Here is a 19,415-nt window from a genome sequence, read left to right as displayed (position 1 = left end):
CACGCTGACAGCTCTCACCCCACTGCTACAGCAATGGAACTGCCAACTTCATGCAGACGTGCAGTGGACTAATAACAATTAGACCCTTAAGACTTGAACTACATTTAACAATAAATTCTTGGGTTGGCTTTACCTAAAAGGTATACATCCACATTGCTCATAAACAAGATTTTTAGCTTAATAACTGCCTTAAGGAAAACAGCCCCCATAACCACACTGATCGCTTCTTCAAGAGGTTTAATAAAAATCATAATAGTCACTGGTTCTGAGATTTTTTTTTCTGTTGTGTAACCCCGCCACGCACACAAATTCTAATTGGTATTACACACTGCCAACAGATAAAGCTAATATTATTCATTTTTCGTGATACCAGTTTTACGAGGTAGTAACATCACAATTACTATACACTTAAGTGTTAAAAGTACTGTTTTCCTAAGTATATTGCCAATTTTTAACTGCAGATCACAACATTATTTCAGGTGATAAGGGGTTACTTACTTGTACTGCCTTGTGAGAATTAAACAAAGAGCTCGGTTTCCATACAGAAGATGATTTGCTGGACTTCAAAAAAAATTATGAAAAATTAGTAACATACATTACTTTTTAAAATCTCAAGGGGGGGGGAAAGTAAGTTTTCACAATAATTGTCTGTAAGCACTCTAGCGTCAACAATCAGATTATATATGAATACAAGCTTCTTTGAATTGTAGCATTGATTTAAAAGCTAAGTCACTGAGAATAGTAGTGAATATTAGTTTTAATTATGTAGTAATTTCTAAGATTTGAGCCCACTAATGCACCTTCCAACCAATTCAAACCCCACTCAGCCAACTTTAAACTTCTGGTTTTGTTTTGCTTTCTTTTTTAAACTCCTTCCCCAAGTCAAAGCACACCTCATATCGTGCAAAATTATGGGTAGTATGCTCCCGACAGTCCCAGCGCTGTTTAAAAAAAAAAAAAAAGAAAAAAAAAAAAGAGAGACACAAAATCCCAAAACAAACAAAAAAAGGCAAAAAAGGCATGAAGCATGGAAAAGCTAGCTTGACTGTCACATACATCCCATTTCATTTTGTTCTGGAATTCCTAATTTTGAAGGCCTAATTAAATCAAACATCTCACGAACATTTCTGGATCACTGGGTCTACAACTTTTTCATACCCCTCTGCCTGACCAGGCAGACTAAGCAGCGGTTCTAAAGACCTAAAGCATTGCCAGTAACGTACCTAATGGAGAATCACAGAATGGTTTGGCTTGGAAGGGACCTCAAAGATCCACTAGTTCCAAGCCCCCCGCCATGGGCGGGGACTAGTCCCACTAGACCAGGTTGCTCAAAGCCCCATCCAGCCTGGCCTTGAACACTTCCAGGGATGGGACAGAATGACAGGGAGGAATCAGTATATATAATCCAGCAACCATTTGAAAGGAAGCCAAGGGAGGGTGCAGCTAGAAAGTCAGCTCATACTGGGAGAATGAGAAACACACAGAGCCAGTAAAGGATTCCCTAGCTGCTAGACATCACCAAGCTATCCTTCATCTTCCAGCAGGGTCTTAAATTCAAAGAACTATTTCTGACAAACAGCTATAACAACAGCTCAGCTCTACAGCCCCTGGAAACCATGAGACTTCCTTTGCCCTTTCCAAGCCATGGGATTTCTTTTGCTCTATCACTGAGCAAAAGCCTTCTCCAGCCTGCTCCATCATCTCAGATACACCCCCTTGAACAAAGTCAGCCTACCCAATTTTTCAAGGAGCCTATAATCAACTTGAATTTGGGATTGAAATGTATCCTACTATGTGAGATAAGATCTGAAGCAAGACATTAGCAAAATGCTAATCCTTTCAACTGGACAATTATAAAGCTAGACTTCAAAATGAAAAAATAGAACAGTTTGCACAATGGATTTTTTATGAAAGGTGGGACTATATGAATTTCACCGTATTTCATAGACATCAGAACTTGTAAAAGCAGCATTTGCATGACTACAACACAAGTAGTAATTATATCAAGCCAGTATTCTGTAGCTAGTTCACATTACATGAGGACTACAGGAAGGAAGTAAACGCTCTATATGCATAGGACATAAATTCTCATTTAATCTCTGTCTCCCTGCCCCTTTAGAGAGCCCAGGAAAGTCTCCAAAGCCTTTCAGTAAATGACTTCTTGTAAGTCTTGTTTAATTTCTTCCCAAAGGAAATTAAGCCTGTTACATACAGAGTTGCCATGAGCAGATACTTAAAAACAAATGTTTGATCTTGTTCACTAGTTCTGCATCATAGCTGAGATGATAAATATTTGTAACAGTTGGTCATAGTGGAAGAACATTTAGGAGGGATGATACCAAAAATGGCTGTTGACACTAAATAACTTATTTCCTTTCAGGTTTACTACGTTACTGTTAGCCATTTAAACCCTAACTGGACTTTTGGGACAGTAGAAGTAGAAACAACCGCTATTAACAAGAAATAAAATAGAACAAAAAATGTGCTATGTAGCTTTTTTTTTTTTTTAGGTATGATTTGGCCTCTAAGTAGAATGGCTCATGCAAAACTATACAAAATCGGGGTAAATCTGAATAAGCTGAATACATATGATATAACACAATCTAGTTAACCAGCTTAGTTCTTACCAAAACTCTATGGCTTTAGTGTATGACATTATAGCATGATCAAAGTTTCCTTGGGAAAATTCCTCATTTCCTTTCTGTTTCATAGATTCACTGTTCTGTGAAATAAAGAAAAAAATTTGACAAATGCTGTAATTACACTCAGTTGCAATGAAAAGTAAATAAAACATTCGACAAGAGGCAAATCAGTTTTTATGCTTGTGAAAACAGGTTACAGAATCACAGAATGATATGGGGTTGGAAGGGGCCTCTGGATGTAAGCACTATTAGTTGTAATTAAAAACTTTTAGTTCATTGCAATTAATAAGCTTAAAAGCATACAAATGAAAATGTTATGCAGAATACAACAAACAATAATTAAAAAGCAGGACTAACTCAGAAGATTTCCTGAGTCCCATAATAGAGTCATCATCAAAACCAAGCATGTGTCAAATAGCAAAGTAGGCTGAGTACAGCACAGCTCAGCTCAACCAGTTCCCTACTCAGTGCCTTTCAGTATAGCTCCTGAAGTATGGAATTGGAGAAAGGAAGACACAGGAATTAACCAGACTCCCACAGAAAAAAACACAAGCATCTACACTAAAGGAACATGTGGCAAAGAATTTGAGAGCATCATTTCTGTGTTAGAAGGATCAAGACGAACAACCTTCTATCAATATTAACTACATTTCCTTGAGGTTTTTCTGGGGGATGAGGAGGAGGAACACTCTCCAATGTACGCTGGCAACATAAACAACTAATATTCTGTTTATTAGGCCAGGATCTCTCAAGGTAACTACTTACATCAGGACACTTACTCACTCAAGCTTTTGAAATCTTTATCTTTGATCATCTGGTCATGTTGATCATAAAAAAATCCACAAAAAATAACAACAAAAAGGAAAAGCACAAATGCCTTCCGATATCTTCTCTCACCTTCCTACAGTTTTCACAGGTCACAGCTTTAAACTCTTCAATTAAATTACAATCTTCCAAAGCAACTTTAGTAATATAACGTTTGCCTGCAGACAAAATTCAGGAAAATACAATGACTGAAGAAGTTACCAAAGTCAAGAAGTAGGGTTTATCTTCTGCTGCTAAGAATCATGCTCTGTTTTCTGACTGGAAGTAAAATTTGACACACCAACTAAATAACAAAAACAAATTAAGCAACAGAAATGTTCAAAAGAAAATGAATTATTTATTATTGGGCAAGGCCAAAATAACTGGCTGCAGACTGTAAAACATTTAAGCACTTGCCTAATTTCAAGCAATCAAGTGAAATCTGCATTTTAAAGATTCATAAAGATTTGTACTTTAAAGATAACTATAAAAAGATTATTCTCCTCACATTGAAATCAGATTTCTACCACCCTGATACTTACTGCAACAGCTGAGATAGAATACATATATGCATAAAGACAGACCAGAATACAAGCTATTTAACACACATGAAAAACAGCAGGCCTGGGAGCTTTCTGTAATTTCAGCAGAAGTGCTGCTAGTTTGACTATCTCATGGTAACTTCCATGAGCTGCATAACCTAATTTTTGAAATACGAATAACATCTCAATTAATATTTTGACAAAATCCTCTGCCAAACATTTAACAGAAAGTCTCAAATAGTATTTCAGGCATTTTTCAACTTAACCTTAAGTTAAAAGAACAAAGGGCACACATACAGCCCACAGCGGACATTAAAGTGAAAAAACTTTCTGAAGTAAATGCGACTGTAAATATGACCCACATACAGAAACTCAAGGAAGAACTAGCTGGTTCAAGTAAGGGAAAAACAAGGGAAAAAAACCCACACCACCACGATTTTTCTAGTCCCTTCCAGATTAATGAAATACATGCAAACATTAACTATGTCCTAACTACAACACAGGTTACTTCCATCACCATTGTTTCTTCAAAAGGGTTCATACTTACATTCAGCAAAGAAAATTTCAAGATAGATCCAACCAAAATCACCAAGTTTCTCCAGCCTCTGCAGAATACTGACATCACCTGTGTATCTGACCCAATCAAGTGCATCCCCAATATCAAAGAAACCCTGTTTCAATTGAAGATAAGGAAAATAAAGAAAAAAAAAAAGTAATTAATTCCATGCAAAACAGTCTTAAAACAAAAACAATAAACACCACAGAAACCAACAGCTCTAGCAATATAGTGGAAGCATTCCATGTAAATATAACAAACGATACTACTGTGGCACTTACACTATGCGTGTTCCCAATCTGTTAGCCTTTAAAATAGACAACAGCTCAGAAATATAAATATCTGGATAATTCAAGCACAGCATAATACAGCATATTCACAAAATGAAAACAGCCATTCTTTCAGCAGGAGACAGGGGAGCCACTCAAATTATAGAATTTGATTTAGCAACTTTTTTTTATTACTACACACAAAATTGCTTCAGTGTGAAGTGACAAGCCTGATTAAAAGAAGCCAACGTTCTCCAGGCTGTTAGACATGCAGGTCAGGGCTAAGATTTTATTCTGTAAAACATGACTTCCCTTCTATTCAAACTAAATTTAAATTGAGCTATTTGAAGGAGAGGGGTTAAGTGATGAATGCCCATTGCCTGGGATACTCCCACATTATCTGGGCCTACAGGTTTTGAAAAATAATTTTAAAACCCCCCATGACTAAGACAAATATCATTAAAAATACAGGAACTGGGTTACCCAGCAGCAACACACACTTGTACCTATTCTGCTTCTCCTATTGCTACTATCAGCTATGATATTGTCTTCTAACTTCAATGTTTTATTTTAGCTTTTGCAGTTAACCTACAGAAGGCAGCAGAAACTAAAAAGTGGGAAAAAAGTGACAAAACCAGGGAAACTAAGAATGTCCAGAGTCCAAAGTTTACAAGCTGAAAAACGTAATGAGTATAGTTCTACTGTGCACTGAATTTGATAATGAAGATGGATCAGCAGGTTTCCAAACCACACCTTTACTCAGCCATTCACAGTCCTTCTGAATGAATCAGTGGCACTACTTGAGAATCTCATAAAAGATATCCAACCTGTCATATGAGTGATTGAGCATAGCCCTACTTGTAGCCCCAGAGCCCCATGATACAGCATCACCAATGCTAGTAAAAGGCCACAGGCTTTTTACAGAGTTTGCACAGCCACAGGGCTGCAAATTGTAGGGTTTACTCTGAGCTCGCCCGGACCTGCTTAGAGCTCTGCTTTAACTTGTTTTTATCTATAAACATCAATTTTCTTCTGACCAAGTGGCTATGACTAATTTGGTTTACTTTTATAGGGTACAATGATAGCCTTCATACAGAGAGTAGTAACAAGTATTCAATGCTACGATGACTGACATAATGATGCAGCATAGTGAAATGCAAGCCAACTATGATAGAGCATAGGCCATGAAAACTGGAGACATATAATGCAGTTTAGAGGAGTACAGGAATGGGATGGTAAGTGATGGGGCACAAGCTGACACTGGAGAAGTAACAGCTATAAACAAGTGGCCAAAAAACCACAAAAAATAGTAGAGCTGGACAAAATTGGGCAAAAGCAGTTTCTAACATCCATAAACCATACTATGCATAGTAAAATCATACGTAACTTGAACCTGCAGACCAATGAAAATAAAAAGCAGGGTATAAAAGTGCATTACCAGACTTAAAAAACGAACCTAAGTGAATGAACCTAATGAAACTAAGTAAATGAACCTCATGAACCTTCCTAGAATGAGGAAGAAGAAAACATCAACAGCTATCCTTGCAGTAAAACACTCCACATAGTAATGACTACACCCCCAACCCCACACATGCAAACACCAGAGAGAAGCCATTCACTGTAGGATCCCAAGGAGCGGTACAAGAGTAAGCGTAACACCTGGAAAAGGGTCACATACTACGAAGGGTGTATATTACAATTTTAACCGTATTATCATTAAAGAGTTTTTCTGCTTAGTTGTATTTGTTTCCTTGTTTTCCTTCCACTTCTGCAAGAATTAATTGTGGAAGATTTCAATTATACTAACAGCAACTTCTTGTCTTTACATATAAAACGTTTGCCTTTTGCCCATACCTAGACTTTTAGCATAATACACCAACACCAGCACAGAGAGGACAAAGCAAAACACACCACAGAGACAGAACCATGTGCTTGTGGGAGAGAATCTAGGAATCTTCAAGACTGAAGGCAGAGAGATCACAGAGACATCTCAAAAGAATAAGCCTTCAACCAGAAGTGGCATATCTGTGAGAAAGCAACAAGGAAAGCCACCAGCAGGTACCAAAGCTGATACTGGAGGGCTGACCTGGGCTCCAGCTGCACAACCTAAGCCCATCCACCACACTGCAGTAGTAACATCCAAGAGAAACCACTTATTTCCAGCATGTGAACTACTCCCAAAATTCTCACTCGTTTTGGTCCTCTTACACAAACAATACTTATTTCCCATCACACACAGATTTTGTTTTGTGGCTCAGAGTTGCAACAACTGGCAACCCCAGTCCAACATATTACATAGACTCAATTTATTTATGCAAGCATTTTAAAATTTTGGATATTTGTACAAATATTTTGTTTGTATTCACACATTCATAAAGAAGCATTCCTATATAAAACAATTCAAGAAACTTACATTTTCTATTCTGCTGCCAATTCTCAGTATGCCACCGATAAAAGGTGGAACATTCTGGAAGAGGGATAGAAAAGAAACAATAAACAACTTATTAAGATCTGATAACTTTAGTTTCTATCTGCTCAGGTTCAACTCAATAACATTTTCTGTTCTGCTTGAATGCGGTATCATTTGAACAGTGTCTCTGGTCAATTTCAAAGTTTCAGGAAATGTTCTTGTATTCAGTAGCAAATCCCTTACCATTTTTGTTGAAAAAATAAATAAATCTTGATGTGGAAATAGAGAATGCATGAGTGCTATGACATCTGGTTAGGAAATCAGCCACTTTAACCACTTCTGCAGTTGTCTACATACCAAAGAACCAGTTGATACATCCCATGAAAACAATCCAAAACAACAGTTATTCCTCTCCTGAGATCTGCTCCTCCAAATAAACTTTACTATTGGATATACAATCGTTTACATGGAGAAGGAGATACAGGCTGAGGAAGTAAGAAGAGGGGCGCAGAGGTAAACAGGGGAATGGGAATATGCACAGACGCTCTTGTATAAAGATCGAACGGGAGACTACCAGAGGAGAAAACAGCACATAGAACCCATCACATGAGACAAAGTGGAAAAACTGCAGGGACATCCTGAAGTACAAGGAGGTGAAAACAGAGCACTCGGATAGCCTGAAGGAGGAAGCAGCAAAAAGAGCATAAGGAAGTGTGAATCCACAAGATAAATATAATACATGAATACCTAATCATAAGAAGTTATATAACATTAAGATGGACTGGAAAAGTGTAGCTTGGGGTTGAGCACAGAATTTCAACAAACAAATTTTTTTAAAAATGTGTCATACCTAAATTTAAAAAAAAAAAAAGTTTCTCTCCTCTATACTGTTAAGTTTCTCTTTTAAGACAGCAATAACAGCAAATTTTAAATATAATTTGTTGAATGGGGTGGGGAAAGTATTTAACTTGTTCATCAGGGAACAGTGCCATTTTTCTCACTGATTTGATTCTCTTTCTTAGCAATTTACAAGGGCTCCAGTCAACTGCATAATTGACTCTGCAAATATTTAGTAAGTTATCCCAACTGTAATAAAGCCTATGACGCACTTTCTTTCTGGAAAGCTGCAACTCAACTATCAGATGATTTATTCAGTCCAGCAAAAAAGAAATGTCTAATTTAAGATACAATCTCAAGCTGCGTAAGGTACAGAATTAATTAACCTACAATACATGAAAACTTACTCAAAGTTTAAATATAGTACTTACAACAACTTTTTTAATTAAATCAACAAGGTCTTCCAAAACCTCTAAATCACAGAGTCTCTTCCAATTCCGGTCTAATATCTGTGAACTGCTTAAAAACAGAACAAGTTGTTATTTAGAAAAATAACACTGTGTTGCATGGACCTAATTACTAATATTTATGGTAATTAGATCTAACCAAGAGCATGGTTACAAACTCAAATTAAGCCTTTCAGAGGAAGAGAAAAAAAAAAAAAAAAAAAAGAGCTGCAAAGATTTTGGTATTTTGAAATACAAGGCATAAGGAACTAAGCTTTCTAACCTTAATCAACTTAGCCCACTGGTAAAAACGTTACTGCAGACCATTTAACCACTACTGAAAGCATACAATGATCTTTCACAGGTAACAAAAAAGAAATGTAAAGGCTGATGAAATCACTTTGAGATCACGATTGCTTACCTCCAATCAGCTACCAAAGAATTACTTTCACTTTTGAAGAGAAGAGGCCATAAGATGCGTATTTTAATAATGTTGCAGTATTCTCTTAATATATCAACCGGCTGACTGCACCACACTTCACAGGGATCAACATCTTCAAGAAAACAGGAATTAGACTATGCAGTTCAGGCATTACAAGTAATCAAAGTCCAAATAAACATTCAAAACCATCAGTTATTTCCATACTGTATTCCTAGGTACCATCTAACCAAAACAAGAAAACTTGAACACTCTAAAGACATCTGGCAACTTGAGGTTTTTTATAAATTGAAGGGGAAGGGGGAATATATATGGAGGTAAGAATAGGGACCTGCCTGCAGGCTTTACATTCCTTGCTCAAGCAATTGCCTGTGTTCTGAATTGTACTGATATAATACATTATATCAATGAATAAATGCAGCCTGCTTCTAATGAGGAGCCTAACAAGGGCTAAGGCTATAAAGGATTCCATTTTCAAGATAAAATATGAGCCTCTTCTAACTGTACCCATTTATTTTCTAAAATAAATCCAGAGTAGTGTGGCATACAGCAGTGTGGTACAAAAACATCAGCAATATTCTTCTTTTTTCTCCAGAGGCCATTATGAGTGTGATACATAACTCTTTCAAAAATAAATTAATTTCCCTCAGAGACTGTCTTTAAAAGGTAAAGATCTTTATTAGGCTATTGAGGTGGCATCAAATACTCTCAGAGTAGAAGCAGTATTACCTGAGAGTCTAAATATATGCAAAAATTCATTTTACACAGCTAGCTGTGTTCATCTGAGTTTGCTATATATTACAGGTTTCCATTTGTATAGTGAATACAGTTTTGAAGAACCTGACATACTGTTGAGTGACCTGCTTTTCTGCATCTATTAAAAAAATATTTTAATATTATAACAGCAAAACTTTACCTACAAAGATCAACTTGAAGGTGTCTTTAAACATGCACAGCTAAAACATAGCTACAATTAAAACACGGGTAATAAACACAAGCCTTAAATCTTCATCCTTATAACATTAATTTACTGCATGTGTGTACGAATTATTGACTATTTACACTCTTCTCACAAGCGTATAGCTGTCTTCTGCACACTACATTAGGACAAATATAAGAATTCTTCCAGTGTAAAAGAACATACCAACACTTCTGCTCAGAAATAGTAATTCCCTACTTATTCCGACAAAATAAGGGAAAAGGTGAAATAGCAGGAGATCCAACCACAGCGTAAAAAGTGCATTAAAAGTCATGGAATATTGGTTTATTTTACATACCTGTTTTAGGCTTATGCTGCGATCGTTGTATAAACATTCCATGACCCTAAAGATAAACATGTTTTTTAACACTGCACATCTTGCATATGCGTTGAGGTGGGCGAGTTCCCCATGCTTTTCCCCCCCACCCCATCTCCCCAAGAATAAACTACTATTGGTATTCCCTGTTCTCACACATTTCTGAAGTTCTGCCAGTGATTTTCTGAGGAAAACAAGGAAACTTAAAGTCTGCAATATTTTGCACTACGAAACAACAAACCTCTTTGGATCCAATCTTTATAATTCACATTAAGCACAGCCAAAAAGCAAACAAGCCAAGCAAAAACAAATACAGGAAAAAAGCATGTTTACTAGAGTTATCTAACACAATGGTTTAGTTCCTGTCTTAAGAAAAAAAAGTTTACCTGCATATCCATTAAAAAAAAATCCATAGATTAATAGTTATGAATGGGTGGGAAAACTTTTAGAAGTCTAAATCATATATTAAAATCACACTAGAATAGTATTCTAAAAATTAATAATTCAAAATCAGGTACTAGGCAGCAATATAATGTTCAAAAACACCAATGGAAACATGTTTAAGAAGACAACACAGGTTTTCAAAAATAATAAAGTTTTGACAATTAAGGCATGTATGTTTAAATGAATAGACATATATCAACATAAGTGGAATGAGTGGTTGATTTACTACTTCATGACAGCATACAGTACCAATACTTTGATGGGTTTAAAACACAGTACTCCATACAAAGTTCTCAAGATGAAGAATAAATGACTTTGTTCTGTTTTACAAATCCTTAGAAAGTCTATTATTTTAACAAACATTATATATGTGCCATTTAATAAATACTACGTATCATATCCATGTATTTCTGCATTATCATTTCAAAGAAATACTAAGCTATTTCTAAATACGACTGGAGAAAAGTATAAAAACTGACTACCAAATGCATCTTTCATAGAGTTTCTTTAAGAGACCCTTACTTCTTTCAGTGGCAGACTTTCTGGAAATACTAGCATGCTGTGCAATGATGACTTACTAACTTGACCTAAGGCGATGACAAGCAATCACATGATTTCACCCGAAGGAATGTTTCTGAACTATTAAAACATTACATGGAAATCAAGGCTTAGTCTTAAAAAGAAGTTATTATAACATTGACGTATTTAACAGACCAGGACAGTCGATAACAAAGAGGAAAAAAATTAACAACTATTTCACAATCAGTTAATCTTGAAAGATGACTGAACGTCTCCCTTCACTCCAGCATGGAGTGAACAAAACAAACTACACCCCAACACACACCGCCTCCTCTATACATCAAGCTCAGGGTGGTATTTCCACTAAAGCAAATATGAAAACCAATATTTAGCACTTGCACAAAATCAAGGGCTTTCTTCCCATAGCACAGCACACGCATCACTTTAAGGAATAAAATGTCTAGTATGTTATGCTAACATAACTGTTAAAGTACTTCATTTTGTCCATAGCAGACACAAGGAACAAATCTTTATCAATATAAACAATTTCCAGTGAGACTCACTGCTGTACTGGTAACAGTCCCTTGTAAAGATGCAGCTTTACAAATCAGAAATTCAATTTACCTGTACTTTTTATTTCTGCGTAGGAAGAATATTAGGCCAGCTAGTTAGTATGTGGCAGCAGCAACAGTTAGGATAAATAACTCATAACTGAACTCTCCAAGCAGCAGAAAGATTAACTACGACAGTGTTTTCTAAGACTTCTTAAGCATAGCAAGAAGGGGAAAATAAGAGTCAAGGAAAGTATTCTTGGAAATATTAAAACAGAATAGCGCTACAGTTTCTTTGATAAAAGCAACAACTAAATAAGCAGAAGCCTTATTGGGCACAAAGGCCTAGAGAAAAAAAATGTAAGAGATGACAAGAACAAAGCATGGATGAAAGCTCTGCAGTTAATGTGCAGACTTGAACTTTCATGAACTAGGTAGCAATTGCTTTGCAGTTAAAGGAACTGAATCTGTCACTCTGAGGTATATCATCCCAAGCATGGCCTGGATACTCGGCCAACAGGTCGGTCAAGTTCTGCAAATAGGACCTACGTACCACCATCTAGTTTTACATAGTTGTATGCACGTTCAGTAAAGCTTGCCTGATAGAGGATACACAGTCTCTGTGCTCTACCCTACTTTAGTGCTTTTGCAAGCCAGTAACATACAGAGGTATAAGGAGGTATCTTTGCATCAGTTTGAATTAGTCAACATTAGCAATTATTCTGTAAATCAGATCTGGGTAGAAACCACCCTGGAACATCTTGCAAGTTTTTAATCTCGTTTCAAACCTACTTACCAATTCACAGCAAGATTTATCACCGGCATAAAAAGCCAAGGCTGCAAACTCAGATTCAGATATAGGTTCACCCATGGTACATGATCCTGAAAGGAAAGGATGATGAGAAATACATGAGGGGGGAGGCAAGAGACAAATAATATGTGCTTTGCAGGATTTAAAAGGCTCGCAACATTAAACTACACTTCGCAAAGCTCTCGTGGAACATATATATTCTTATTTTCACATGTGTCGTGGTTTAGCCCCAAACGGCAACAAAGAACCACGTGGCAGCCCCTCTCTCGCCCCCCACCCACCCCCGACCCCCGGCCGTGAGGGGAGAATCGGAATGAAAAGGCAACACCCGTGGGTTGAGACAAGGGCAGTTTAACAGAACAGCAAGGGGAACGAGAAAACAACAACAGCAGCATCACTGATAGCGGAACACACAACCGCGATGACGATACCACCGCTCGCCGACCGGAGCCGGGGCGCCCCAGCCCGCTCCCCAGCGGCGACTTCCTGCCCCTTCCCCCGGGCAGCTCCCCGATAGCCCGGGCACGGCTCACAGGGGACGGGATACCTGTGTCCCAGCTAGATCCTGGGGAGAATTAACCCTTTCCCCGCCGGAACCAGGACAACATAGCATAGTTTAATCTTAAAAAAAAAAAACCAAACCAACATTAAACTACAGCACCAGTTAAAAGCTTGTTACATCCACCAACTCTGGAAGAGTCTTCTGAGCGCCTGATGCCTGACAGCACTCCGCCGCGCTGCCTCACACTCGACAGGCAGGAGCGGGAAGGGCAGTTTCTACCAGCCGGGTCAGGGGGCAGCATCTCAGGGATTATTACCGCATCCCGGGGGGGGGTTGGGGAGGGGAGCGGAGTTAAAACACCCCGCCCGGCGGAGCGGGTGGGACGTTTTAACTCCGCTCATCCGGGCAGCCCCGTCTGACAGAACCAGGGGCGCGCCCAGGCCGCGCGTCCCCCTCCTGGCCCGGCGGCTTTGCCCAGAGGCGAGGTGGGGGCTGGCCGGCCGGCCGGCGGGGCCCCCCCCTCGCTGTCGCCAGACCCCGGAAGCCCCGAGGCTCGCCACCGACGTGTCGCAGCCCTACGTTTCCCCGAGCCCACTTTTCCCCCCTCCCCCTCCTTTCCTTCCTCCCTCCCTCCCTCCATCACTCCCTCACTCACTCACTCACCGACCCCCGTCTTAGCCGCGCTCCCCTCCAGCTCCGCAGGGCCGAGACGGCTCCCACCCACCTCCCCTCAGCGAGCCCCTCCCGCCAGCACTAGGCCCTGGCCACCGGCTGGTTACTGCCTGACGTCTAGGGAACGAGCCAACGGGCGGCGAGGGGAGGGCGCTCCCCGCCCGCTGCCAACCCGCAGTCTCTGCGCATGCGCCCGCTGGCCCGGGTCGGGGGCCCGGAGGCGGCGGGGCGGCCGCGGTTCTTCGGCTTTGCGCATGTGCGGCCCGGCGGGGAGGCTGGTGCGCGGTACCGGGGGTTAGGAAGCACCGTTTGGTGCCTGCATTCTCTTCCTCCTCTTTCTCCTCCTTCTGCTGCGGGGGGTGGCTTGGGTGTGGTTTCCTCCCCCAGCTCAGGCCGTGATATCGAAAGGAAGGAGGCAGAGTGGCTTCGTCGGGCCGGGCCGGGCCGCTGCGTGTGGAAGGAGGGAGGGAGGGAGGGAGGGAGGGAGGGAGTCGGTCGAACCGCGGCTCCTGCGTTGAAGGGGGAGTGAGGGAGTGAAACGTGCGCGGCTCTCCCCCCCCCCGCCCCCCTGTCTGAGGAGACGGGGGCGCGTGGCTGTGGGGCCTGGCTTCCCGCAGCCGGCGATACCGGCGTGTTCTGAGAGGAAATTACTGGGAAACCTCTAATAGCTTAGAGGTTTAATGTTGTGTCCCTCCTCCCTCGACCCCCATTTTTTCGACCTACCCCTCCCCCTTTCCTCTCCCCGCTCGAAGTTAAAGGGAAGAGACCGGTATGGTTGAAAACTCTCCAGCCCCGTTGCCAGAAAGGGCAATATATGGATTTGCCCTTTTTTTAGGATCGTGGTTTGGCTTTAGTAAGTATACTGGGTACTGAATACTTCACCGAAACGTGTTGCTTTGCTTACGAGAAATTTAATTCCGATAAGACCATCTGAAAAGGGTCAAAATTGTGTTACACCACCTGTTGTAAAGGGTACATGATGAAGAACTAAGTGAGCGCTGTCAGTTGTTACAAAGGTCTGTCATTGGCTTTTGTGATTTCCTCGTGTTCTGTCTGTCTTTAAGCTTATTATGAGGTCTTTAATAGTATTGCGAAGTCAAATTATTAAAAAGAAAATTTTTCAGTAGTTTCTTCAGTAATTTTTTTGCTTGTATTGGCTATATTGTCACTATTCAGTAACCATTATAGATGGTAGTAGTGCAACCTTCCCCACCCAAATACTGGGGAAAAAAAATAATTAAGTCTATTTGGTCAACAGCAATGAAAAGTGGTTAGGGTTATACCAGCATTTTTTTGCTGACGTGACAGGTGCTTTAGCATTGCACTGGGGATATCTTACATGCCCACACAGGACTAAGGCTTGAGAGGGTGAGGATGCTTTTTCAACACAACAAAGGGTTCTACAAGTATACTGTAGTTAAATAATAAACCAGGCTCCTACTGTAAGTCTTCCTAACCCTTAGGAAGTAAGTAGAAATGAAGTTGTTTTCTGTTCATCTCACAGGAAGCCACTGCAGTTCCATAACTTGTGTCACTATTTGGCTTCTAACCTGTTCTCCTCAAGTTTTGTTACACCTTTCTGTGGTTTTGTTGTTAGGGAGCAAAATTTCTCAGTATTGGTTTTGTTGACATGAAAATTACTAACTTGCCAAGAATCAGAAAGTATTCCCAGTAACTTTTTCTGAACAGTTCCATCCAAGCACTGCAATTCTACCAACTTTTCTTTCAACCAAATGACCCAGTATGTGATAGTTTTCTGCTTTAGTTTGGTTTTTGTTTTGTTTTGGTTTGGTTTGGGTTTTTTTGGCATTCAGAGTCATTCGGCATCCTTTTACTGAGGGTTTTTTTGTTCTGCATTTCAAGATGCAAGAAATTCTTGTCTGTCTACATAGGAAATCAGGCTAAATGTTAAAGCAAATGTAAACAAATATTGCCATATTGGCCTGACATATTGGGCAGGTTTTGTGTTGAAGAGGTGTATTCTACAATATTTTGGTAGAGCTACTTTGGTTTAAAAAGTGTAAAAGCAGAGTATTGTCTCAGCATGTATCAGTAGGAAAGTATTGCTTTAAAACTTAGGAAGGAAGTCTAAAAAAGTATCAGTTTTACTATTATGACTTTTTAATTCTTTTGTGCAGTGTTGTATCTTATCTGGGCATATGTTCCCGAGACTTGGCTGTTTTCATTGGGACTTACATACTGGCCTCAAAAGTAAGTTCAACCAATTAAACTCTTTAGCCTGAAATGTGTAAGTATAGGACACGCTTAATTATTTTCAAATAAAACTTTTTTTTTAAAATAGTGGCCTTGCATATAGTCCAGTTTTTCCTGATGATAAAGGACTGTAATCTTTGTGAAGCATTTTTTTAAATGTAGATAAGTAGCTATAATGAAATTTTTTATGCTGTGTAATGAAAGAAATAGTATTTGAATGTTTTGTGATAAATTTGACATTTTGGTTTTGGGAAGTTTGCTGATAAAATACAGTAATTGTATTTTGTAATTGAAAAAATGAAAATATTCTGTAAGGAATCTATTTGATGGTTTATACCAAACTAGATACAATGACTCTACAGTCAGTAATCTTCTTGGGGGGGACCAGGGTCCATATTCAGAGGTGCTGTTTCTTTTCCTCCTGGCTAAGTTTCCACTAGATACAATAACCACCACTATATTAAAACTGTTATGTCATTAGGCATTTGTTATTATGATATGTAAACTTTAAAATCTTTTTCCTCAGATACTGGGCAGTTGCTTTGCCAGCGTACCTACTAGTTGCTGTAGGAATTGGTTATATATTACTTTTTGGCATTAACATGATGAGTACAGCTCCACTTAACTCCACAGATACCATTACAGGTAATTTTATTGGTGGTTTTTTTTAAGATTTTGATACTTGGTTAATAATTTCTGTAAATATATATATGTAGCCATATGTAATGTAAACAGAATTTCAAGCCTTTAAATATTTTGATCTAGGAAAGGAGTTCTTGGAAGTACTAGGCTGAAAAGAGAGTCTGACTCTTCCCTCTTTGCTGTCTTTTGGCAGCAGTTTCCAACTAGTAGACTGTACTTTGTTAGTAAAACAGACCACAGTAGAGGAAAAGGCGTTAGGCATATGAAGATCTCCCAGGCATGCACCTTGCATTACAAACCAGTGAAGAGTGTCATGGGAAGAAGGGTGTGAGTGCCTACCTGCCAGTGGCAGAAGTGGAAAGGCGTGCAGGAGTCAAAGTGGTGCAAAGGAAGATGTTGCAGTATTGAGGCCTGATCAGATACGTCAGTCTAAAAAAGCTGTTATTCAGTTTTTGTCTCAACTTTTGCATAACCTTTACTCCTGCCACAGAGACAGGTTTTAGGCATTCACAATATTCTCCAGGCAGCTAGGTCTTCCTCCACATGAGGAATTCCACCCCTATTTGCAGGTGGCCATTTTTGTTAAAAAAAATGCAGACTGTAGAATTTGGCAAGAAAGTTACCTATTGCTAAGACTGATGGAGCTGCATCATTTTAACAAACTATGTACATAGCATTACATTACACTGAACTGCTAAGGAAAAAAAATCAGTCAGGGCTGTAGTTCAAATGCATTACTCCAATGCTTCCGTCAAGAACTGCTATTTCATTTGGTGTCAAACCAAGAGTTTGTGTGGCAAGTGTGATGGGGGACCTATTCTGTTTGAAAAACAACTACATTTGAAAAAAGTATTTTTTGGAGGGAGTGGTTCCATAAGTGTGTTCAAAGTGCACCTGTAAAAATGTTTATGCTGTTACAGGAATGGGTGCTGCGTGGTGGTGGCCAAGATAAAGGGAGGGTGGGCAGCATCTCAGCGGAAATCCTAGTACAGGGTGTCCAAACTACAGACTGAGCTATTCACTGTGGGTTTTTTTGGTTGGTTGGTTGTTCTTTTGATCTTTAGGTAGTTATGGTTTAATGTCATACAGCGTTCTTAAACCAAGCAAAGTCCCAAACAGTGATTTCGGCAGGAGGATAGGGTTGGTTTCTTCAGGGGCTCTGATAATATATGTTGATGCAAGGCGTTTCTGATGACCATCTCGTTGTACCTCAGGAAGATGGGGTTTTCAGCATCACTTTGAGTAGCTAAATTCTTGAAAGAAGAAATCTCTAATATGCGAAATATTCTCATTGTCTCCTGTAGATAACTATGCAAAAAAGCAGCAACAGAAGAAATTTCAAGAAGACGCAATCCCAGCATTGAGGGATATTCCCATCAGTGAAGTAAACAGAATGTTTTTCCTTCCTGAAAAAGGAATCTGCAATAGCAGATAGTCATTATTAAGATCTGTGTGAATAAAGGATTAGTAGAAGTGTTACATAAGGAAAACCAAAACCTCTCAAACTAAAAAAAAAAAACTCTTTCTGGTTGTGGAACAAAGCTTTCTTTTTTCTGAATTTCTAACTAAATTTGTGTTAACATGTCATTGAGATGGCTTGATTTTTTTTATTACGCATGCGCCTTAATAACCTGCATTGGTATGAGAATTATGCCACATTAATTTATCTAACCATTCCTGTGAGTTTAAAATAGCTTTCTATTACTTGTAGCTTTCTGCTTGTATTTTCCCTCTGAGAGTGAAAAAGATAGCTTTTGGACATAGTTTAATTCTATTTCCCTTTGAATTCAGTGAGAGAAAATGTCTTCTAGTCAAATGCTTGAGGATCTTTTTTTGGTTTTTTACAAGGTATGTTACTTTGAAGTGTCTACATTGTAAATATACAGTTTTTATTTGTAAATATTAATAAAATGTGGATAATTTTTACTTGTTAAAGGTAGCTATTTTTCTGTGGTTCTACGATACTTGAAAATTCATTTGGTATTTATTGAAATACCAAGATTACCAGCAATAAGAAAGGCGGGTTGTTACAATTTTCTAAAACAAGTCTTGAAATTATTATTTTTTTTTTTAACCATTCTTAAGACAACTGAAAACTAGGTTCAAGGATATTTTTGGAAATGAAGGAACTGAGAGGTCTATCTTATGATAGTCTAGGTTATGGCACAAAGCACAATAACCTGTTATGGCAGTGGTTCAGATGCTTCTTAAATAGTGAATTTTCTTTCATGTATGCAATACTGAGCAGAGACACAGTTTTAATCTCCTCTCTTCCAAGAGTCACAGACCCAGATATTTTCAGTAGTCAAGGTTATTTAGTTTGGTTATAAAGACCAGTGAATAGAGCCTCATTTTCATTTGTTAGGTCTATAAGCCAACTTCTGACCAGCAGAGAAATTAAAAACATCACTATTTCATTAAAAGATAATACAAATTTTTTTGAAAATTTGTGTCAAGAATCTTATGCCAGTTCCTAGAAATTGGTCGAAATATCCATCAGTTGTGGGAAGTCTTAACACCTGTTAACAATCAATCTGGTATGCATATGAAATTTGTGGTTTCTCTAGTCTTTAGTAGTTTGCTATTTTTAATACCTGCATTTGAAGAAGAAAAAAAAAACACATGCCAGATATCATGAGTAGGAGAAAAAGACCTTCTTAATGAAGGAAAAATGCTTTTCAATATTTCACTCTGAAATAGTAGATTTTAGCTATATACTTCTTTGGAGGCAATTCATAAGAATGAGTATTTGTACCTAAGCCTAATGACTGAAAATCAGTACGATGTTTATTTGCTTGACAGTTGTAGATTTCTTTATGA

At 38.8% G+C, this 19,415-nt stretch overlaps 2 protein-coding genes across 2 annotated transcripts in view; one reads left to right on the top strand and one right to left on the bottom strand.

Annotated features, from left to right (window-relative positions):
• The window catches only part of TTC3 (tetratricopeptide repeat domain 3), a 65,165-nt gene extending 51,337 nt beyond the window's left edge, over positions 1–13,828 (bottom strand). The window contains exons 1-10 of the mRNA XM_074153664.1: positions 13,731–13,828; positions 12,551–12,636; positions 10,223–10,268; positions 8,928–9,060; positions 8,492–8,579; positions 7,227–7,280; positions 4,536–4,659; positions 3,540–3,625; positions 2,628–2,722; positions 499–561 (exon numbers count right to left, since the gene is read on the bottom strand). Coding sequence (XP_074009765.1) covers positions 499–561; positions 2,628–2,722; positions 3,540–3,625; positions 4,536–4,659; positions 7,227–7,280; positions 8,492–8,579; positions 8,928–9,060; positions 10,223–10,268; positions 12,551–12,625 — 764 coding nt within the window. The 5' untranslated portion in view covers positions 12,626–12,636; positions 13,731–13,828. The remainder of the gene's footprint in view (positions 1–498; positions 562–2,627; positions 2,723–3,539; positions 3,626–4,535; positions 4,660–7,226; positions 7,281–8,491; positions 8,580–8,927; positions 9,061–10,222; positions 10,269–12,550; positions 12,637–13,730) is intronic.
• A 669-nt stretch (positions 13,829–14,497) lies between these two features.
• On the top strand, positions 14,498–18,527 carry PIGP (phosphatidylinositol glycan anchor biosynthesis class P). Its single transcript, XM_074152915.1, has 4 exons — positions 14,498–14,592; positions 15,878–15,950; positions 16,480–16,598; positions 17,900–18,527. Exons 1-4 carry the CDS (start codon positions 14,511–14,513, stop codon positions 18,028–18,030), a joined length of 405 nt encoding a protein of 134 aa, XP_074009016.1. The 5' UTR covers positions 14,498–14,510; the 3' UTR covers positions 18,031–18,527.
• The last annotated feature ends 888 nt before the right edge of the window (positions 18,528–19,415 follow it).

This window comes from Numenius arquata, chromosome 1 (genome assembly GCF_964106895.1).
Source record: "Numenius arquata chromosome 1, bNumArq3.hap1.1, whole genome shotgun sequence".
NCBI classification, from domain to species: Eukaryota; Metazoa; Chordata; class Aves; order Charadriiformes; family Scolopacidae; genus Numenius; species Numenius arquata.
This window is presented reverse-complemented; position numbering and strand designations above follow the sequence as displayed.